The sequence below is a fragment of the Microcaecilia unicolor genome, chromosome 2, assembly GCF_901765095.1.
Source record: "Microcaecilia unicolor chromosome 2, aMicUni1.1, whole genome shotgun sequence".
Classification (NCBI taxonomy): domain Eukaryota; kingdom Metazoa; phylum Chordata; class Amphibia; order Gymnophiona; family Siphonopidae; genus Microcaecilia; species Microcaecilia unicolor.
In genome coordinates this window covers 500,802,735-500,824,858 of record NC_044032.1, presented here as the reverse complement: position 1 = coordinate 500,824,858, position 22,124 = coordinate 500,802,735, and the positions used below count along the sequence as shown (strand labels likewise).

General features: G+C 48.7%; 1 protein-coding gene across 1 annotated transcript in view; it reads left to right on the top strand.

The window, feature by feature from the left end:
• The window catches only part of KIAA0232 (KIAA0232 ortholog), a 323,689-nt gene that overhangs the window by 79,596 nt on the left and 221,969 nt on the right, over positions 1-22,124 (top strand). The window contains 2 exon segments of the mRNA XM_030192183.1: positions 8,551-8,700; positions 10,599-10,680. Coding sequence (XP_030048043.1) covers positions 8,551-8,700; positions 10,599-10,680 — 232 coding nt within the window.

The window sequence follows — 22,124 nt, the reverse complement described above, 5'->3', positions numbered from 1 at the left end:
GACAGCCGGCGTGGTTAAAAAGTGAGGTGAAGGAAGCTGTAAGAGCTAAAAGAAAATCCTTCAGAAAATGGAAGAAGGAATTGACTGAAAATAATAAGAAACAGCATAAGGAATGTCAAGTCGAATGCAAAGCGCTGATAAGGAAGGCTAAGAAGGACTTCGAAAAAAATATTGCGTTGGAGGCAAAAACACATAGTAAAAATTTTTTAAGGTATGTTAAAAGTAGGAAGCCGGCAAAAGAATTGGACCACTAGATGACCGAGGAGTAAAAGGGGCGATCAGGGAAGACAAAGCCTTACTGGAGAGATTAAATTAAATTCTTTGCTTGGGTCTTCACCGAGGAAGATTTGGGTGGGATACCGGTGCCGGAAATGGTATTCGAAGCTGATGAGTTGGAGAAACGTAATGAATTCTCTGTAAACCTGGAGGATGTAATGGACCTGTTCTACCAACTGAAGAGTAGCAAATCTCCTAGACCGGATGGTATTCATCCCAGAGTACTGATAGAACTGAAAAATGAGCTTGCGGATCTACTGTTAGAAATATGTAATTTATCCTTAAAATCGAGCGTGGTACCGGAAGATTGGAGGGTGGCCAATGTATTGCCGATTTTTTAAAAAGGATCCAGAGGAGATCCAGGAAATTATAGATCGGTGAGTCTGACGTCGGTGCCGGGCAAAATGGTAAAGATTATTGTTAAGAACAAAATTGCAGAACATATTCAAAAGCATGGATTAATGACAGTCAACATGGATTTAGTGAAGGGAAATTTTGCCTCACCAATCTACTACATTTCTTTGAAGGGGTGAACAAAAGTGGATAAAGGTGAGCCGGTTGATATTGTGTATCTGGATTTTCAGAAGACGTTTGACAAAGTACCTCATGAAAGACTCCAGAGGAAATTGGAGAGGCATGGGATAGGAGGTAGTGTTTTATTGTGGATTAAAAACTGGTTAATAGAAAACAGAGAGTTGGGTTAATTGGTCAGTATTCTCAATGGAGAAGGGTAGTTAGTGGGGTTCCCCAGGGGTCTGTGCTGGGACTGCTGCTTTTTAACATATTTATAAATGATCTAGAGATGGGAGTAACTAGTGAGGTAATTAAATTTGCTGATGACACAAAGTTATTCAAAGCCGTTAATTCACAGGAGGATTGTGAAAAATTACAAGAGGACCTTAGCAGACTGGGTGTCTAAATGGCAGATGACATTTAATGTGAGCAAGTGCAAAGTGATGCATGTGGGAAAGAGGAACCCGAATTATAGCTACGTCATGCAAGGTTCCACGTTAGAAGTCACGGACCAAGAAAGGGATCTAGGTGTCGTCGTTGATGATACGTTGAAACCTTCTGCTCAGTGTGCTGCTGTGGCTAAGAAAGCAAATAGAATGTTAGGTATTATTAGGAAAGGAATGGAAAATAAAAATGAGGATGTTATAATGCCTTTGTATCGCTCTATGGTGCGACCGCACCTCGAGTATTGTGTTCAATTCTGGTCACTGCATCTCAAAATAGATATAGTGGAATTAGAAAAGGTGCAGAGAAGGGCGACGAAAATGATAAAGGGGATGGGACGATTTCCCTACGAGGAAAGGCTAAAGTGGCTAGGGCTCTTCAGCTTGGAGAAAAGGCGGCTTAGGGGAGATATGATAGAGGTCTATAAAATAATGAGTGGAGTTGAACGGGTAGATGTGAAGCGTATGTTTACGCTTTTTCAAAAATACTAGGACTAGGGGGCATGCGATGAAGCTACAATATAGTAAAATTAAAAAACGAATCAGAGAAAATTTTTCTTCACTCAATGTGTAATTAAACTCTGGAATTCGTTGCCAGAGAATGTGGTAAAGGCGGTTAGCTTAGTGGAGTTTAAAAAAAGGTTTGGACGATCTAAAGGAAAAGTCCATAGATCATTATTAAATGGACTTGGGGAAAATCCACTATTTCTGGGGTAAGCAGTATGAAATGTTTTGTACTTTTTGGGATCTTGCCGGGTATTTGTGACCTGGCTTGGCCACTGTTTGAAACAGGATGCTGGGCTTGATGGACCTTTGGTCATTCCCAGTATGGCAATACTTATGTACTTATATACAATCCATTGTAAGACACTGTTGTGCCCTGGCCTCAACAAGATTCAGGAGCACCACCATGAGGACAGAGCTGCCTGCAAAGTTAAAGGGAAATTACCATCCAGCTATCACTCCTGGTTCAAGTTAGTTTGGCCTTTTTTATATCTGCAATAACTGCTTCTCTGTCATATTTCCCACATCTTTCATTTTACCATATACCCCACTAGTGTTCCCTCTAAACTGCACACACCACCACGTGGTCAGGTGCATGCCATTTTGCAGTGGTACATAGCAGGCCAGACACACACCACTGCTCTAGATCAGAGACTAGAAAAGGCTATAGTTTGCTCATGCAACGCATTCTAGATCTTAGCATCATTTACACAGCAACATAGTAGATGGCTGCAGATAAAGACCTCTATGGTTCATCCAGTCTGCCCAACAAGTTACTCAGCACCAGGTATGATGTGATACTACATATTCATTCTTGATCTTGATATGTCCTTGCCATTTTCAATGCACAGACCATAGAAGTCTGCCCAGCATTGGTTCTCCTGAAGCGGTCATCGAAGCTCCACTCCAGCCCATCCAAATCTGTCTAGCCATGATCAGGGCACAAGACAATAGAAGTCTGCCTGGCACTGGCTTTGCTTCCAAATTATTGGAGTTGCCATCTAAGCACCACTAAATTTGGTTCCATTCTTTCCATACAGGATTCCTTTGTGTTTATCCCATGCATTTTTGAATTCAGTTATGGTTTTCATCATCTCCACCTATTGAGGGGAGGGCATTCCAGATGTCTACCACACTTTCTGTGAAAAAGTACTTTCTGGTGGTGTTACTGAGTCTGACCCCCTGCAACCTAAAATTCATGTCTTAGTTGTGCCACCTTCCTGTGTCTGGAAAAGTTTGTGTTGCTGCTGCATAAAGCATTCATGTTAAAAAGAGCTCTCCCACAGGGATCTCATTCTGCCCTGCTAACTGTTCCCCCTCCAGTGGAGTCCGGCTTCGAATTGCCGTCAAGCGCGTTTTCCCCTGACAGCTGGCTGCAAGACAAGTGCAGAAGGGTTAATTCCCCTTCAGAGAGGGGCGCACCCCCCTTTCCCCCCCGTGGTCGGGATGTGAGGATTCTGAGGGGTCTGGCAGGCCCTCGTGGTCTGGAGAGCCAGAGGAAGGTGCAGGATTGCCACCTGATCCAGTTGATCCTTTCGTGGTGAGGATTTTCCACCGTGACGAGCTGCCAGCGCTTATTTCTGATGCCTTGCCGGTCCTCATCTATTGAAGATCCTGGGAGTGGCGAAGCAGTGCCTAAAGTGGATTCCCTAGGCACGGCTGTGACAAAGAGGACTACCCTCGCGGTTGAAGGAGGAGTCGCCCTGAAGGCATGCAGGACTGACGCCTGGAATCAGCTCGAAACGGTCATTTGAAATTTCTGGCCTATCCTTACGGGTGTCTGCATGCAGCTGCTACGCTGCCCGAGCCTGCCTCGCTTGGTTGAAACAGGCAGTGGAACAGCCCGAGGATGGAGCGGAGCCCCTTACTGAGGTGGCACCGCGGATGGAGTCGGTCCTGTCTTTCTTGGCTGATGCCCTTTATGATCTGGTCAGAGCTTTGGCTAAACAGATGGCGGTGGCGGCTCGCCGCCATTTATGGCTATGGCATTGGGCGGCTGACATGGCCTCTAAGCAAAGGTTGGTGAAGTTGCCCTTCCAAGGCCTTCTATTTGGTGAGGAGTTGGAGAAAATTGTTAAAGGTCTGGGGGATGCTAAACCCCAGCGCTTACCCAAGGATAGGCCGAGGCCTTTCTCCAAGGGTCAGGCGGTTCCCTCCTCTTCCAGACCTTGCTTCCGTGAAGCTCGAAGGTACTGGGGCGTTCTGCTGGGTTCACTTCTCGTGCCCGCTTTCAGCAGAGGAGCTCCTTTCGTTCGGACAAGCGTTCCGCCGCGACCGGCTCAAGGCCTGGAGTTCAAGGGCGACCCTCTCAATGATGGTGCGCCGGCCCTCTCCTCGATTTCTGCAATAGGAGATCGGCTTTCCCTCTTTCTCGAGGAGTGGGTCAAGATTTCCTCAGATCAGTGGGTTTTGGACCTGATCAGAGATGGCTACAGAATAGAATTCAATGCCCTGGTGAGAGACGTGTTTGTGGAGTCCCGATGCAGTTCTGCCGTCAAACAGGTGGCGGTAGAGGAGTCCTTGCAAGGCTTGATTCACCTAGGGGTGGTGTCCTAGGGGCGTGGTGCTGCGAAAAGGTGGGTCTTTTCGTCCTATTCTCGACTTAAAAGAAGTCAACAAGTCTCTAAGAGTGCGGCATTTTCACATGGAAACCCTGCGCTCCGTCATTGCGGCGGTACAGCCAGGAGAGTTTCTCACGTCTCTGGACCTGAAAGAAGCTTACTTGCACATTCATATATGGCCCCCACACCAAAGCTTTCTTCGTTTTGCGGTGATGGGAAAACATTTCCAGTTTTGGACCTTGCCTTTTGGCCTCGCCACAGCTCCCTGAACCTTTTCCAAGGTAATGGTGGTAGTAGCTGCTTTTCTCAGGCGAGAGGGTATTCGGGTTCACCCGTACCTAGATGACTGGCTCATGAGAGCGGACTCGACAGAGGAGAGTCATCAAGTAACAGCCAGAGTGGTCTCAGTACTTCAATCTCTGGGCTGGGTCATCAATATGGCCAAAAGTCACCTGACCCCCTCTCAATCTCTAGAATATTTGGGGGTCCGGTTCGACACAGCTTTGGGGTTTGTTTTTCTCCCCGAGCAAAGGCAATGCAAGCTTCAGAACCAGGTAGGTCTGCTCCTGAGGATGCCTCGCCCCTGCGCTTGGGACATTGTCCAGCTGTTAGGGTCGATGACGGCCACCTTGGAAAGTGGTGCCCTGGGCGAGAGCGCACCTGAGACCTCTGCAGTGCACCCTGCTTCAATGATGATCTCCAATTTCTCAGGATTATCAGTGCAGACTCACGTGGCTCCCTGCGTCCCGGTTCAGTATGGAGTGGTGGCTCTCAGACAGCATGCTGCAGTGAGGAATGCCGCTAGCGCTCCCCGATTGGTGCCTGGTGGTAACAGATGCCAGCCTGAAGGGCTGGGGTGCACATTGCCGGGGAAGGCATGCCCAGGGTCTCTGGACACCCGAGGAGTTGGAGTGGTCCATCAATCGCTTGGAGTTGAAAGCGATTTTCCAGGCTCTTCTGGCCTTTCACTCGACCCTGGAAGGATTGGCTGTCAGAGTTCACGACACGACAGCAGTGGCCTACATAGATCGACAAGGCGGCACTCAGGGCAGAGCACTGGCCGTTCAGACCGTGCGGATTTGGCACTGGGCCGAGCTACATCTGCAGTTTCTGTCAGCAGCTCACATTGCAGGTCAGAGCAACGTGCAAGCCGATTATCTAAGCAGGCGTGGCCTAGTGGTTAGGGTGGTGGACTCTGGTCCTGGGGAACTGAGGAACTGAATTTGATTCCCACTTCATGCACAGGCAGCTCCTTGTGACTCTGGGCAAGTCACTTAACCCTCCATTGCCCCAGGTACAAATAAGTACCTGTATACAATATGTAAGCCGCATTGAGCCTGCCATGAGTGGGAAAGCATGGGGTACAAATGTAACAAAAAAAAAAATCGACCCAGCGGAGTGGGAACTTGCAGACGAAGTGTTTCTTCAGATCTATGCCAAGTGAGGGACGCCTGTAGCGGATCTTATGGCCTCAGGCGCAAATGCCAAAGTCCTCGCTCGGCGGGGTTGGATGCCTTGGCTCAACCCTGGCCTCAGGGCCCTCCTGTATGTGTTCCCTCCATGGCCCTTGATAGGGCGAGTACTCCTGCGGATTTGGCTACATCAAGGAGAGGTGGTTCTCATTGCCCTGGATTGACCCAGGAGGCCGTGGTATGCGGACCTCCGGCGGATGCTGGTAGAGGCTCCCCTTCCTTTGCCTCTGGTACCGAATTTGTTGTCACAGGGACCTGTGACCATGGAGGATGCTTGCCGTTTTGGTCTTACGGCATGGCTATTGAGAGGGCGCAATTGAGAGACAAGGGTTATTCCAGTAAAGTCATTTCCACTCTCCTACAGGCCCGCAAGCGTTCCACTTCTGTGGCTTATGCCAGGATTTGGCGCCAATTTGAGGCTTGGAAGCATGTTTTCAAGCACTTAGCCTTCCAAAGTTCCATAGAAACCTATGGAACTTTGGAAGGCTAAGTGCTTTGAAAATATGCCTCTTGGTGTGCTGCTAAAAGCGATTACACCCATGCGGGCTTGTGTTTTGCCGATACTTGACTTTTTGCAGGATGGTTTAAAAAAAGGCCTTGCCTATAATTCCCTGCGTGTTCAAGTGGCAGCCTTAGCATGTTTTCGAGGGAAGGTCGCTGGCCTCTCCCTGGCTGCTTATCCGGATGTGGCACGGTTTCTTAGAGGGGTGCTTCGGCTCCGTCCTCCCGTGCGGGCTCCGTGTCTGGCCTGGAACCTGAGGTTAGTTTTAAAGGTCCTTCAGTGTTTGCCCTTCGAGCCGCTAAGGCGAGCTTCAGAGAAGGATGTGACCCTAAAGACGGTCTTTTTGGTGGCCATTACTTCGGCAAGAAGGGTGTCTGAGCTCCAGGCGCTGTCCTGTCGAGACCCTTTTCTGCATTCTCAGAGTCCGGAGTTATGATACATATGGTGCCTTCCTTCCTGCCTAAGGTGGTTTCAGCATTTCACCTAAACCAGCCTATTTTCCTGCCTTCCTTTTTCAGAAGCCTTTGGGCAATTGCACCTTCTAGATGTGCGAAGGGCTCTGTTGCAGTATCTGCGCATGTCAAATGCTTTTAGGACCTCTGATTATCTTTTTGTCCTGTTATCAGGTCCGCGCAGAGGGTCCTCAGCATCTAAAGCCACTATAGCCCGTTGGCTCAAGGAAGCTATTTTTTCAGCCTGTCTGCTGTCTGGCTGGCCTCCGCCTGAAGCCTTCAAGGCACATTCCACAAGAGCGATTTCCTCTTCTTGAGCTGAAACTGGAGCACACTCTCTTCAAGAGATACGCAGTGCAGCGACATGGGCTTCTAAGCTCTCTCTTGCCCGACATTACAGGCTGGATGTAGCTGCCAGGAGAGACGCGCATTTTGGAGCACAAGTGCTGGCGCATGGTGTGGCTTGTTCCCACCCTATCTAGGGATTGCTTGGATACATCCCATTCGTAATGGATTCATCTGCTTGATGACAAGGAAAGGAAAATTAGGTTCTTACCTTGGTAATTTTCTTTCCTTTAGTCATAGCAGATGAATCCATGAGCCCTCCCTCAGTGATTCATTGTGTGATTGATGTTGTTTTATGTTCAGTTTTTCCTGTAGATATGTTCCTTCATTCGGAGAAGTTGGAAAACAGTCTTCAGGATTTCTGTTCTGTTACAGGAGGTTGAGTTCGTCCCTCCTTTGTGTTGTTGCTCCTGTTCTGGGGCGTTCATCCGCTGTGAGGAAAGTTCATGTTATGCTACTTTGCGGTGTAACACTGCTTTGGAAGCTTCAAATACTGAAGAGGCAGATGGAGTTAGCTGGCCATGAGGCACTATGGTTTTTCAGTGCTCTCTATCTTCCCCTGCTGGTTGATGGACACAACCCATTCGTAATGGATTCATCTGCTATGACTAAAGGAAAGAAAATTACCAAAGTAAGAACCTAATTTTCCCTTTTTGAAGCAGTCAGGTTGCGGGGTCCTGATAAGGCTGTAGTCTCCCAGGTTGGGAAGATCTCCTGCATTGCTCCCTGCCCTCCAGTCATCTCTTTTGGAGCCTGTGCTTAAGCAGAGACCGGTCTTTTCAGGCTTGAAGTGTGATTCTTTGCTCCCCCCCCCCCCCCCCCCCCATTTTCATCTCCTCCAAAGGGAAAGAGAATGGGACTTGATAATACTGCCTTTGTGTGGGTACAATCAAAGCGGTTTAAATACTATATACAAGTTCTTATTTTGTACCTGGGGCAATTGAGGGTTAAGTGTGTGGTCCAGAGGGTAATTTTTCTGAGCTGCCTATAGCTATCCAGTTGCAGGAGGACTTAGAGGAGGGAGAACTGTTTTTTGTTTTTTTTCTGAGGAACTGGATGATCCCACCGTGGTTTGCTTATTTCATAAGGAGGAGTTGTCAAATTTTTTCACTGAGGCTCTTCGGATGCTGAATATCTCATCCACTGAATCAGAGACATCTGCCTTGTCTAATCCAAAAATGGCAAGTAATAGGTGGCTGCCTAAATCTTTCCCTGTGCATGAGGCAATGTGGGAACGCATTTCTGCTCAGTGGTTCACCCCGGATGCTCCCCTTTGGGTGACAAAGGCGATAATGCGTTTGTATCCTATTTCTGCGACAGCTGGATAAGCTGTGCTTATCTAAGGTGGATTTGTTGGTGGCAGCAGTTGCTAAAAAGACCACTCTACCAGTGGAAGGTGGAATGGCACTGAAGGATGTCCAAGATCAAAAGCTGGAGTTTGCTTTGAAACTTCCCTTTGAGGTCTCTGCTCTCTCTCTGCAGGCAGCTGTATACAGTTCGTATGCTGCTCAAGTGTGCCTTAGTTTGGTGCAGCAGTTTGCAGATTCCTTTCAGGATTCTGGTGCTTCGCTTGATCTGGAATTGCCAGATGTGGAGATGGATCTTGCCTATTTATTAGACTCGTATGATTTTGTATGAGTGTCGGCCAAACAGATGTCTTTGACGGTTATGGGCTGTTAATTTGCTGTGGTTGCACCATTGGGCGGCTATCGCTGCCTCTAAGCAGCAGCTGGTTCAGCTCCCCTTTAAGGGTAAACTCTTATTTGGGGAAGATTTGGAGAGGTTGGTGAAGGATCTCAGGGATTCGAAGACTCTGGATCTCAAAGCGGTCAATTGAGCTCTCAAGGTATCCGCTTTTCGTATGGATACTCTACGGTCATTTATCCTAGCGGTCAGGACTGGAGAATTTCTGACAGCTTTAGATCTAACAGAAGCTTATCTTCATATTCCCATCCGTCCCTTACACCAATGCTACTTGCGTTTTGCCATTCTTGGCCAGCATTTCCAATTTCGGGCATTGCTGTTTGGTTTGGCGACAGCTCCCAGGACATTTACCAAGGTGATGGTCGTGGTGGTAGCAGCTCTCCACAAAGAGGGAGTTCTTGTTCATCCATATCGGGACGATTGGCTCATTCGGGCCGTTTCAGGAGAGTCGGCAAGTCACGGACAGAGTGCTACAATTCCTGCAATCTCTCGGATGGATAGTCAATTTCCAAAAGTCGCTTGCTCCCCTCTCAGTTGCTGGATTATTTGGGGGTGCGTTTTGACACTTTGAAGGGTCGAGTCTTCTTGACGGAAGCCCGAATTCTCAAGTTGCAGATTCTGATCCGCCGGGCATCGGCAAGACTATCTTCAGGTTCTAGGATCTATGGCAGCTAAGATAGACTGTTCCCTGGGCCAGGGCTCACATGCGGTCGCTCCAGGCATACCTCCTATCTTGGTGGTCTCCTCAGAGACACTCTCTTTGGAAAAAGCTACCGCTCCCGACTCGAGAGCGGAATGCTCTACGATGGTGGCTTCCGACATCCCATCTATCCAAAGGCATGCTACCCAATGCTCCACAGTGGACGGTGGTTATGAGAGATGCCAGTCTGAAAGGCTGGGGAGCTCAATGTCTGAGTCAATGTGCGCAGGGGCTCTTGTCACCGGAGGAGGCGACCAGTTCCATCAACCTCTTGGAGCTGTGGGCAATTCGCTTAGCGCTCGGGGGTTTTTCTCCCCTGCTAGAAAGCCAGGAAGTGTGCATCATGTCCGAAAACGCCACGGTGGTGGCTTATGTCAATCATCAAGGAGGGACAAAAAGTCTTCCTTTGCAGCAGGAAGCTGTGCTTCTCCTGGACTGGGCAGAGTTCCATCTGATGGCCCTGTCGGTGCCTCACGTAGCAGGAGTGGAAAATGTACAGGCGGATTTTCTCAGTCGCACTACTCTGGATCCCGGGGAGTGGGCTCTAGGTTCAGATGCATTCCAGCTAATCCTGCATTGCTGGGGTCTTCCAGTCCTGGATCTTTTCGCCTCAGCAGCCAACGCGAAGGTCCCAAAGTTCTTCAGTCGCTGGAGGGATCCCAAGTCACAAGGAATCGATGCACTCCTTCAACAGTGGCCGGAGGGTCTTCTCTATGCCTTCCCTCCGTGGCCACTGTTGGTATGCCTAATCCAGAAGGTAGAGGCCTACAGGGGTCGAGTGATCTTGATAGCCCCAGACTGGCCGCGCAGGCCTTGGTATGCCGATCTTTGCTGTCTGCTGGTCGGGCCTCCTGTACGATTCCTGGTCTTCCTGGAGTTGTTGATGCAGGGTCCTGTTTGTCATCCAGACCCCAGTCGATTTTGTCTTACGGCTTGGCTATTGAGCGGGCGCGGTTGACTAAAAGAGGTTACTCGTCTGGAGTGATTTCCACTATGTTCAAGTCTCGACATCGTTCCACTTCTCTCAATTATATCAGAACGTGGAGAATTTTTGAGGAGTGGTGTGAGCGCGCAGGGGTTTCTCCTTTTTGCGCTTCTGTTTCAAAGATTCTGGATTTTTTTGCAGCGGGGTCTTGATAAGGGGTTAGCTTTGTCCTCGCTTAAGGTGCAGGTCGCAGCTTTAGCTTGCTTCAGGGGTCGGATTCTAGGTAAGTCCCTGGCCTTTCATCCAGATGTTCTGCATTTTCTGCAGGGGGGGGGGGGGAGAGTCTTCTGCGGCCTAACGCGCGGTCTATTTTTCCTTTGTGGGATCTTAATTTGGTTCTTTCAGCTTTGTCTCGTACTCCCTTTCAGCCTCTAGTTTCCTGCACATTGAAGGACCTTACTCTTAAGGTAGTTTTTCTCGTGGCGATTGCGTCAGCTCGGAGAGTGTTGGAGTTGCAGGCCCTTTCCTGTCGGTTGCCGTTTTTGGAGTTCACAACGGATAGAGTGGTGTTGCGACCGGTTCCTTCCTTTCTTTCCAAATTCTTGTCATGTTTCTCAGTCGGTGATTTTGCCAGTCCTAGGGTCCTCCTCAGGTTCGGAGGAGCAGCGTCGCCTTAAGTGTCTAGATGTTAGAAGGGCTCTCAAACTCTACCTGAAGATTACAGAGGAGTTTCGGCAAATGGATCGCTTGTTCGTCCTTATGGGGGGAGCCCGGAAAGGGTTGGTGGCTTCCAAATCCACTATTTCTCGTTGGCTCAAGGAGATGATAGCTTCGGCATATCTTTTGGCTAGTAAGCCAGCTCCTGGGGGAGTTAAGGCTCACTCTACCAGAGGTCAAGCTGCTTCTTGGGCTGAGTGTTCTTTGGTTCCTCCGCTTAAAATTTGCAGAGCGGTGACTTGGTCTTCCTTGCATTCATTTGCTAGGCATTACAGATTAGATGTACAGGCTCGGCAAGACTCCGCTTTTGGGGCACAAGTGCTTACAGCGGTGCTGCTGGGGTCCCACCCATAATTTCACTGCTCTGTTACTTCCCATCAGTCAGTCGCTGGGCCGGTCCGGAGGGATGCTAAGGAATGAGAAATTAGACCTTACCTGCTAATTTGCTTTCCTTTAGTCCCTCCGTACTGGCCCAGACCCCCCCCCCCCCCCCCCCAACTTACAGTGTGTTTTTATAGTTGGCTTTAGCCTGTTTATCCTTTCTTGAGATTGCAGCGGTTGTTCTGTGTATCTTTATTGTTTTTAAAAAAATGAGTTAAAAAAATCTTTGTTATTCTTTGATGCCTGTGGAGAGCGATGTACTTCCGCCTTGTTGCACAGATATTTTCATATCTCTGGCTGTTCAGGTTCCCGGGTGCACAGTATGTTTGAGGTCTTTTTCCTTTCTTCTGCTTTGCTACTGTATACTGGACTCTACTATCTGACAAGGGCTCTTACTGGCTATCTCTGATGAGTCAGAAGTCTGTCTCCACCTACTGGAAGGTGTGCATAACCCATCAGTCAGTCGCTGGGCCTGTCCGGAGGGACTAAAGGAAAACAAATTAGCAGGTAAGGTCTAATTTCTCATTAAATAGCATTGGTTTTCCTTGATCTAGTTCAGTGGTTTACAGCCCAGTCATATGCAGATCTCTCTTATACATATTCATTCTGGATATCCTGAAAACCCAACTGGTCTGGTGATCCCTGAGGACTGGGTTGAAAACCATTTATCTAAACTCTTCAAAAGTTCCTTTGCAACTGTAAAAGCATTTCAGTTTGCAAGAACAAAAATCGGGAAGCTAAGGTTTCAGTATCTTGGAGTAAAGGTTTGTTTCTGTGAAGCTGTAGTACAATTGTTGTCATCTTTTAGTGTTTCTGTTAACACAGCTTCCATTCTTCAGTTTATTAATCAGACATATCATTCAGATAGACCATTCTTGAAAGAAATTTTATTTGGTAAAGACTGCTTTGTTAACTTGATCCAATTTGTACAAATTTGCCTCAGCTTACCAGATTGTCTAGCAGATACAGCATTTTTTTTAAAGACAAAATCTCCCTTTGAAAATTAATTCTGAACAGCATTCATAATTTTGTTAAGTCAGAGAAAAGGAAAAGTGGACTGGTAAAAACATTTGTCAACATACTAATTTTCTCATGGCAATGGAAACAGTTTACTGAATTATATTTTCTACTCTGGCACTTTTCAACCTTCCAGTGCAACAACGATAGTTTTAATGGCATTCAAACTGAATCACCTAAGATGAGAAACTGGCTAGAAGCTGAACACCTTGACAAATTAATGTGGTTTAAAATATATCTACAGTCTGGAAACAGTCTTAATCTTGACAGTATAATTTGTATAAGATGGTGTAACCATGCATTGCAGAATTTGTCCAAAAATTCCCCTGGGAATGTCTCAAGTCAGTGGGAGGTGGAACCATAGTTCAAATGCAGCTGCTGCCATGGCCTTTCTGCATTGCATAACTCTTATAGAGACATCATCGTGGTGCCTAGTTGTAGGTACTTTTATATCAGATACTCATACACAAAAGCAATTATTCTGGACTCGTTTGCTCAGGGATATGGCAGTACCTAATTGGCCCTTTTCTAATAAGTAGCTGTACCAGTGAAAGGAATAATGCCACAGAAAGAAATTATTATTTATTAGACAATATAAAAATATGTAGCAAATTCAAAGCAAATTACAAAAATAAGATTGTTCTATCAAAAATAGATTATCACCAAGATCTATATTTACAAAGATATATGATTAGCCAAATATACTATACGGACAAGAGATAATACAACTATTCATACAACTAATATCCTAAAAATTATTATGAGAACTTGCACAACTAATATGTCTTGTGCAAAATATACACTTAGCTAATAATTCACCGGCCACCATTCCTGAAAAAAGTCTTTCACAGTCCAAACCTTGGACTAACTAATCCCCTGCTGTAGGTAGTAAAACTCGTCTCTTACCCTGCAGTCCTTATTACAGGCGTCCAGTAGGGCAGAATCAGATTTCTCCTTGAGACTGTAGCAGAAGCCTCTGCGTGTCTCTTCCAGTCCAGGAATAAAATCCAAGGTCTGTATTCCAATACTGATAACAGTTTTTCGGATAGGCCTAGTATTGTAGCAGAGCTAACCTTGTCAGTTGGTTACAAGGTATGCAGTTCACTGGTGTGTTTAGAAACTCACTCTTGCTCTCTGTCTCTCCAGTGCAATCTATTCACCCACAAGTCTTCTGGTCTTCTCCTTTCTCTTCCTCCTCTTCAGTCCTACATTGGTCCTTAGGTATCATCTGACTCAGAAAGATGCCAATCGCAATGGTGTAATTCTGTCCAGCAGAATTCATGGTCATGAAGAGAGGCCTTGTTCTTAGCAAAGAAAATCTTATCAGACTGCAGCAAACCTCCCTGTTGGGTCTTGTAGTCCTGTAGCCATCTGTCTCTGTGAGTTATGCTCCTCTGCTCTTCCCAGGAGATAACTGGAGGCTAGTTTGCAGCAAACAATGTGTCCTTGGATGAAGTTATGGTATGCCCAGCAGTAATGTTCCTTTGTAGTAAAGCTGGTTTCTGATGGTTACAGATGTATTCAGGTCACAGGCTGTAAAATCCATATCCTATATAATAATTTGTTCCTCCAGCGTTTGCTGGCTGGCTGGCTGGGTTCGTAACCTCTCCTGATGTCAGCAAGCCTCCAAGCGTTCCCTTCCCTCTCACTGTTCAGCCCTCACGTAAAGACATAATGTCATCGGAGGAGGGCGGAACAGTAAGAGGGAAGGGAACACTGGAGGCGAGCTGACGTCAGGATGTTACGAACGGAAGCCAGCCAACGAACGTTCAGGTACAAATCGCTGGACATGGAGGGGAGGAGAGAATCGTGGGACATCGAGGGGAGGGCAGGGCAGAGGAGAATCGATGGATGGGATGGGAGGAGAGAATCGCGGGACACAGATGGGAGGGCAGGGAAGAGGAGAATCGCTGGACATGGAGGGGATGGGAGGGGAGGGAAGAATTGCTGGACATGGAGGGGAGGGCAGGGGAGAGAGAAAACGCTTACACAAGAGCCTTCCTAGGGCCTGTTTCATTGTTGATGAAACGGGCTTGGTTCCACTAGTTGGTTATAAAAGAATGGTTCAGGCTTGTATAGGCCCCAGACCAGCAAAGGTGAGATAGCAGGAAAATACCCCTACATAGTCCTTGCAGGATTTGGTGAACAGTGCTGGAGTTGGAGTACCACACTGATCACGCTGTACTAGGGCTAAGAAGTGCAGAGGCACCAGTTGTATTTGAGCAGAAAGCCACATTGTGCACCAAGAGTACTGGGAGGTAGGTTGGAGAGATGGACTTCAAGGAGAGAAGCTGAGGAAAGTACTTGCTAGAGAAGCAAGAGTTTAAAGCAACGGTTCCCAAATTGTGCGCCGCGACACCCTGGTGCTTCAGCGAACTCTCTGGGGTGCTGCAGCAAATCCTGACCTCCCACCAACACCCAGACTGCTACTGCAGACAGCACTGGCGACAAAACAACAAAAAAGCAAGTGCAGTGCTTCAGCAGCCTTCAAGCAAGTGCTATCAGTTCTGCTGGTCCTCTGCCCCCGGAACTGGAAGTTAATGTTAGCGGGGGCAGAGGACCAGCAGAGCCAACCACACATGTCTGAAGCTTTTGTGGTTTTTGTCGCAGCCATTGGGGACACAGAGTAAGCAGCCTTCGGGACTTGCTTTTGCTGCTAAGGAGGTTGTATGAAAAAACAGACAGGATGAAGTCAAAAAGTAGAAGCCAGTAGGGCAGTCTGTTTCCCCTACCCATTTAAAACAAAGCATGCAAACCTAGTAGAGGAAGTATAATAACGGAATAACTTTTCATAGGTAGAGTAGTAAATTGTAATCAGTGTGTCATTTGGAGGTGCTGGTTATAGGGACACCCTAGCACTATTATGTTTGTGCAGAGAAAAAGATGGGGGGGAGGGGTGTGCCACAAAAAATTGCTTGGACACGAAGGGTGTTGTGAACCGAAAAAGTTTGGTAACCATTGAGATAGCTGGAGGAGACGGGTAGGGATTGGGGGGGAGCTAATGACAGGATAAGGGGGACATGTGGAAGAAGGGTTGGGGCATGTGTTGTATAGCTATAGATAACAGAGGGTAAGGGGATGCGTTTAGGAGGGAGACTGTAAGGAGGCTTGTAGTGTGAACAGCAGCCAGGGGAGGAGGTAACAGGCTTGTGTTGGGGGGGAAGAGAACAGCCGACGTGTTGAAGGGGATAACCTGAAGAAAGTGTAGAGAGGTAGTGATTTACAGCCTTCTCCGAGGACAAGCAGGCTGCTTGTTCTCACGATTGGGTCGTTGTCCGTGACGGCCCAGGAAACTGGCAAATTCCTAGCAAAAAAACAAAAACTTCTCGAACGCACCGGCGCACGGGCAGAGCAAACCGTGTATGCGCGCCAGTGGTGCGAGCGTGTCCTCTGTTTCTTTTTGTCCGCGATCATTGAGTGACACGTATTTTTCACTGTGTGCTCAGTTTTTTGGCTCAGGAGATGTTATTTAGCATTTATCATTCCCCCTTTCTTTCCTTTTTTCCTTCCCTTAGTAGCTTTTTACAATATGTATGTGTGTGTATATATATATATATATATATATATATATGTGTATAAATATATATATGTGTGTATAAATATATATATATATATATATATATATATATATATATATAGTTTTATCCCCTTATTTCTTAGTTTTTGTCACTGTTTCCTTCCTTTTTTTCGTCGCGGCCGCATTTTAGGCTGCTCGGCCGGGTCGTGTTTTCCTGTTTTGTGCCTTTTTATCTGGCATGAACGAGTCCTTTGATTTCGCAGCCGCCGTTTTTCCGTCCATGTCATCGAGGACTCCCAGCGACTTCAACAGTTGTACTCGTTGCAACTGGACCATCTCGGGTACCGACCCCCACGTGTGGTGTCTCCAGTGCCTTGGGCCCGAACATTTGGCAGCTGTGCGCTCTAATGAAAAAAACGGACCCAAGTGTCTCGGGATGCTCAACGTGAAAGACTTTTTGCTGATCGGTCCGGTCTTTCGACGTTGGCATCGACATCGCGTCAACATCGAGGGAAGCATCGACTTCGAGAGCGCAGGTAATGGCTGCCGAACGACCACATCACACTGGGAGCAGCGAGGCATCGAGTGAGTCTCCACCTGTCTTGAGGCCTACTGTTATGCAGCCCCCCCGGGACCGACCTTTGTTGGACCCAGCCCCGAGGAGGCGTGAGGATTCCACGTCCTCGGTACTGAGGAGTCTCGATGACCGGCGTAGAGTGAAGGCTAAGAAGCACCGTCATTGTTCTCCTTCCATGCACGGTACCGAGAGCTCCGGGGAGCCGAGGGGTTCGGCACCCGAGAAGCGTCTGCGCCGAGAGGACCGCTCCTCCTCTATACAGGAGGTGCCGATGCGTCGGTCTTCTGGCAGCTTGGTACCGGCTTTCGAACCCCCTCAGATTCTGCCACCGACTCCTACACCGGCCCTGCAGCCTTTCCCAATGGAGGCTCTCGACGAGTGCATCAGGGCCCTTCTTCCAGAGCTTCTGGAGGGATTGCTGCGCCAGTCTGCGTCTGTGTTGGGGGTGCTTGCGCCTTCTGCATCAACTGTGGAAGCGGCATCTGGGCCTTCACCTGTGGTGAGGTTCCTGTCCTCTCGGCGTCTGCTGCCACCCGGGTCGATTCTCCCTCAACATCGGTGGAGGAAGCTTCGCTGCAGTCCAGGCAGGAGTCGACTTCTCGACATCCCCCTCGAGGCCGTCGTTCCTCGACGTCGAGACAGGCTCTGGTTTGGGCTGCTCTTAGAGAGCTTTTGTCAGATACTGATGATCAGTGCTCCTGGGAGGAAGAGGAAGATCCTAGGTACTTTTCTGAAGAAGAGTTCTGTGGGGTCCCCTCTGATCCTACTCCGCCTATTGAAAGAAGGATGTCTCCCCCTGAGAGTCTTTCTTTTTCCTCCTTTGTATGGGAAATGTCTAAGGATATTTCCTTCCCTATGGAGGTTGTGGATGAGCCCAGGGCCGAGATGCTTGAGGTCTTGGACTATCCTTCTCTGCCCGCAGAGGTTGCAACGGCCCCCTTGTATATAGCACACACAGGGAAGTTATGCGAAACTGGTCGTTCTCTCTATCTAATCCAGTAGTCCCCAAAAAAGCTGAGTCCCAGTACAGAGTCCATGGAGAACCAGTTATGGTGAAGGCCCAACTACCTCACGATTCCATGGGGTTGAATTCTACTCTCAGAAAAGCCAAGAGCACTAGAGACTATGCATCGGTGCCCCCAGGCAGAGAGTCTAGGACCTTGGATTCTTTTGGGAGAAAGACGTATGAGGCCGCTAGGCTCTCAGCCAAGATACTACTACTACTACTACTTAACGTTTCTAGAGCGCTACTAGGGTTACGCAGCGCTGTACAGTTTAACAAAGAAGGACAGTCCCTGCTCAAAGGAGCTTACAATCTAAAGGACGAAATGTCAACTTGGGGCAGTCTAGAATAGAGGTAAAGTGGTTAGGTGCCGAAGGCGACATTGAAGAGCTGGCTTTGAGTAAGGATTTGAAGATGGGCAGGGAGGGGGCTTGACGTATGGGCTCAGGGAGTTTATTCCAAGCATGGGGTGAGGCGAGGCAGAAAGGGCGGAGCCTGGAGTTGGCGGTGGTGGAGAAGGGTACTGAGAGGAGGGATTTGTCTTGAGAGCGGAGGTTACGGGTAGGAACGTAAGGGGATCCAAACATGCCAGCTGTACACGAGCATCCACTTGCGGAACTCTGTGAGGCAACTGTCCAGTTTGGTTGAAGCACTTCCTCCAGAGCTCGCTGAACCTTTACACCAGGTGATCAGGCAGCAGAAGGTGTGTTGCAAATTCCTGGCCAGGGGTACTTACGACACTTTTGATGTGGCATCCTGAGTAGCTGCTCAAGGTATAGTGATGCGCAGACACTCATTGCTGTGTGTCTCTGACCTGGATCATAAGACCCAGCAGCGAATGGCGGATATTTCTTGCCGGGGGAATAATCTTTTTGGAGAAAAAGTAGAGGACACGGTCGATCAGATCAAGAAGCACCATGATGCTATGGATTCTCTCTCCTGTCTTCTGCTACCGCCTCCTCATCTAGGAGGTTTTTTGGAGGGAAGAGGAGTGCTCACTATTCCTACAATAGGCGTAGGTACACTCCTGCTTCTCGGCAGCCTGTCCAGGCTCAGTCCCAGCATGCTTGTTCCCATCAACGGCGTGCACCTAAGGCCCCTGTGGCTCCCCAGCAAAAGCAAGGGACGGGCTTTTGACTGGCTCCAGAGAAGCATAGCCTCAGAAAAAGTGTCCGTGCTGGACGACTTGCCGGTCGGAGGGAGGTTGATATTTTTTCACCAAAGGTGGCCTCTTATAACCTCCGACAGGTTGGTTCTTCAAATATTTCGGTTAGGATACACTCTCAATCTGGAATCCATGCCTCCAAATTGTCCACCGGGAGCTCAATCCTTCAGCTCCCAGCACAAGCAGGTACTTGCAGAGGAACTCTCCGCCCTTCTCAAGGCCAATGCGGTCGAACCCATTCCACCAGGGGAAGAAGGGCTGGAATTCTATTCCAGGTACTTCCTTGTGCAAAAGAAAACGGGGGATGCGTCCCATCCTAGACCTAAGAGCCTTGAACAAATTCCTAGTCCGAGAAAAGTTCAGGATGGTTTCCCTGGGCACCCTTCTTCCCATGATTCAAGAAAACGATTGGCTATGCTCTCTGGACTTGAAGGATGCCTACATACACATATCGAAACTCCCAGCTCACAGGAAGTATCTTCGATTTCGGTTGGGAACTCGGCACTTTCAGTACTGTGTACTGCCCTTTGGCCTGGCGTCTGCGCCCAGGGTCTTCACAAAGTGCCTGGCAGTTGTTGCAGCATCGCTATGCAGACTGGGAGTGCATGTTTTCCCTTATCTCGATGATTGGCTGGTGAAGAGCACCTCGGAGGCAGGCGCTCTACAGTCCCTGTGGATGACTATTCGAGTGCTAGAGCTACTGGGGTTTGTAATCAATTATCTCAAGTCCCACCTTGTCCCGGTTCAGAAATTGGAGTTCATTGCAGCTCTGGACACATGGACGCCTCGAGCTTATTATCCCCAGGCAAGGGCAGACAATCTCCTGGTCCTAGTATCCTTGGCTCGAGCGTTTCAACAGATCACAGCTCGGCAGATGTTGACTGTTAGGGCACATGGCTTCCACAGTTCATGTGACTCCCATAGCACGCCTACATATGAGATCAGTTCAATCAACCCTAGCTTCCCAGTGGTGCCAGGCCACAGGGGATCTAGAGGATGTGGTCCATCTCTCCACCGACTTTTGCAGTTCCCTTAAGTGGTGAACCGTTCGATCCAATTTGACCTTGGGATGTCCATTCCAAATTCCTCAGCTGCAAAAAGTGCTGACGACGGATGCATCCCTCCTGGGGTGAGGAGCTCAAGTAGATGGACTTCACACTCAAGGAGCTTTGTCCTTTCAGGAAAAGGATCTTCAGATCAACCTCTTGGAATTACGAGCGATCTGGAACGCTCTCAAGGCTTTCAGAGATCGGCTGTCCAATCAAATCATTCTAATTCAGACAATCAGGTGGCTATATATTACACCAACAAGCAGAGGGGCACCGGATCTCGCCCTCTGTGTCAGGAAGCCGTCAGGATGTGGCTTTGGGCGCACCTTCATGACATGTTTCTCCAGACCACGTATCTGGCAGGCGTAAACAGTCTGGCCGACAGGTTGAGCAGGGTCATGCAACCTCACGAGTGGTCTCTAAACATGACCGTTGTCCACAAGATCTTTCGAGAGTAGGGCACCCCCTCGGTGGATATTTTTGCCACTCAGATCAATCACAAAGTCCCTCAATTCTGTTCCAGGCTTCAGGCCCACGACAGACTAGCGTCAGATGCCTTTCTCCTGCATTGGGGGACAGGCCTTCTGTATGCTTATCCTCCCATTCCTCTAGTAGGGAAGACTTTGCTGAAACTCAAGCATGACCGTGGAACCATGATTCTGATTGCACCTTTTTGGCCTTGTCAGATCTGGTTCCCTCCTCTTCTGGAGTTGTCCTCCAAAGAACCGTGGAGATTGGAGTGTTTTCCGACCCTTATCACCCAGAACGAGGGGTTGCTTCTACATCCCACCCCTCCAGTCTCTGGCTCTCATGGCCTGTATGTTGAGAGCTTAGAATTCACCTCCTTGGTTCTTTCAGAGGGCGTCTCCCGGGTCTTGCTTGCTTCCAAAAAAGATTCCACGAAAAGGTGGTGTTCTTTCAAATGGAGGAGGTTTGCTGTCTGGTGTGATAGCAAGGCACTAGATCCTTTTTCTTTTGTTTTACACGGACCCTGCTTGAATACCTTCTCAAGACCAACTCCATAAGGGTTCACCTTAGTGCAATTAGTGCTTATCAACGTGTAGAGGGTAAGCCTATCTTTGGACAGCCTTTAGTTCGTTTTATGAGATGTTTGCTTTTGTCAAAGCCCCCTGTCAAACCTCCACCAGTGTCATGGGATCTCAACGTCGTTCTCACCCAGCTGATGAAAGCTCCTTTTTAGCCACTGAATTCCTGCCATCTGAAGTACTTGACCTGGAAGGTCATTTTTTTGGTGGCAGTTACTTCAGCTCGTAGAGTCAGTGAGCTCCAAGCCCTGGTAGTGCATGCACCTTATATCAAGTTTCATCTTAGAGTAGTCCTCTGCACGCACCCTAAGTTCCTGCTGAAGGTGGTGTCAGAGTTCCATCTGAAGCAGTCAATTGTCTTGCCAACATTTTTTCCCCGTCCACACACCCGCCCTGGTGAGGACAAGTTGCACACCTTGGACTGTAAGTGAGCATTGGCCTTTTACATGGAGCGAACAAAACCCTATAGACAGTCCACCCAGTTTGTTTCTTTTGACCCTAATAGGCGGGGAGTCGCCATCGGAAAAAGTACAATCTCCGAGGACAAGCAGGCTGCTTGTTCTCACTGATGGGTGACGTTCCACGGCAGCCCCTCCAATCGGAAACTTCACTAGCAAAGTCCTTTGCTAGCCCTCGCGCGCCCGCGCGCACCGCGCATGCGCGGCCGTCCTTCCCGCCCGAAACCGGCTCGAGCCGGCCAGTCTTCTTTTGTCCGCACTCGGTACGGTCGTGTTTTCGCCGTGTCGAGCCCCGGAAAGTCGACCTCGCGCGTCCAATTTGTTTGAACGTGTTTTTTTTCCTTCGGGAAAGCTTTGTCCTAGTCGGGAAGTGCTCCGGAAACCCCCCGCCGGGTTTCGTGTAAATCCTCCCCGTTACTTCCAGCTTTTGTGCCCCCGGTAAGTTTTCTTTCGTCGTCGGGGTAGGCCTTTTTTTCGGCCTCGGTCGAGATTTTTCTCCCTCTAAATTTGGTGCTTCAAATTTCGCCATTTCGGCTTTGATTTCGCCGGCGTGATTTTTCCGCCCCTGACATCGAAGCCTTCCAGCGGCTTCAAGAAGTGCACCCAGTGCGCCCGGGTTATCTCGCTCACTGATCGACACTCGTCGTGTCTTCAGTGTCTGGGGGCCGAGCACCGCCCTCAGAACTGCAGTCTGTGTTCCCGGCTTCAAAGGCGGACTCAGGTAGCGAGACTAGCCCAGTGGAACGTGTTGTTCTCGGGCTCTTCGTCGGCATCGGCACCGGGATCTTCGAGTGCAT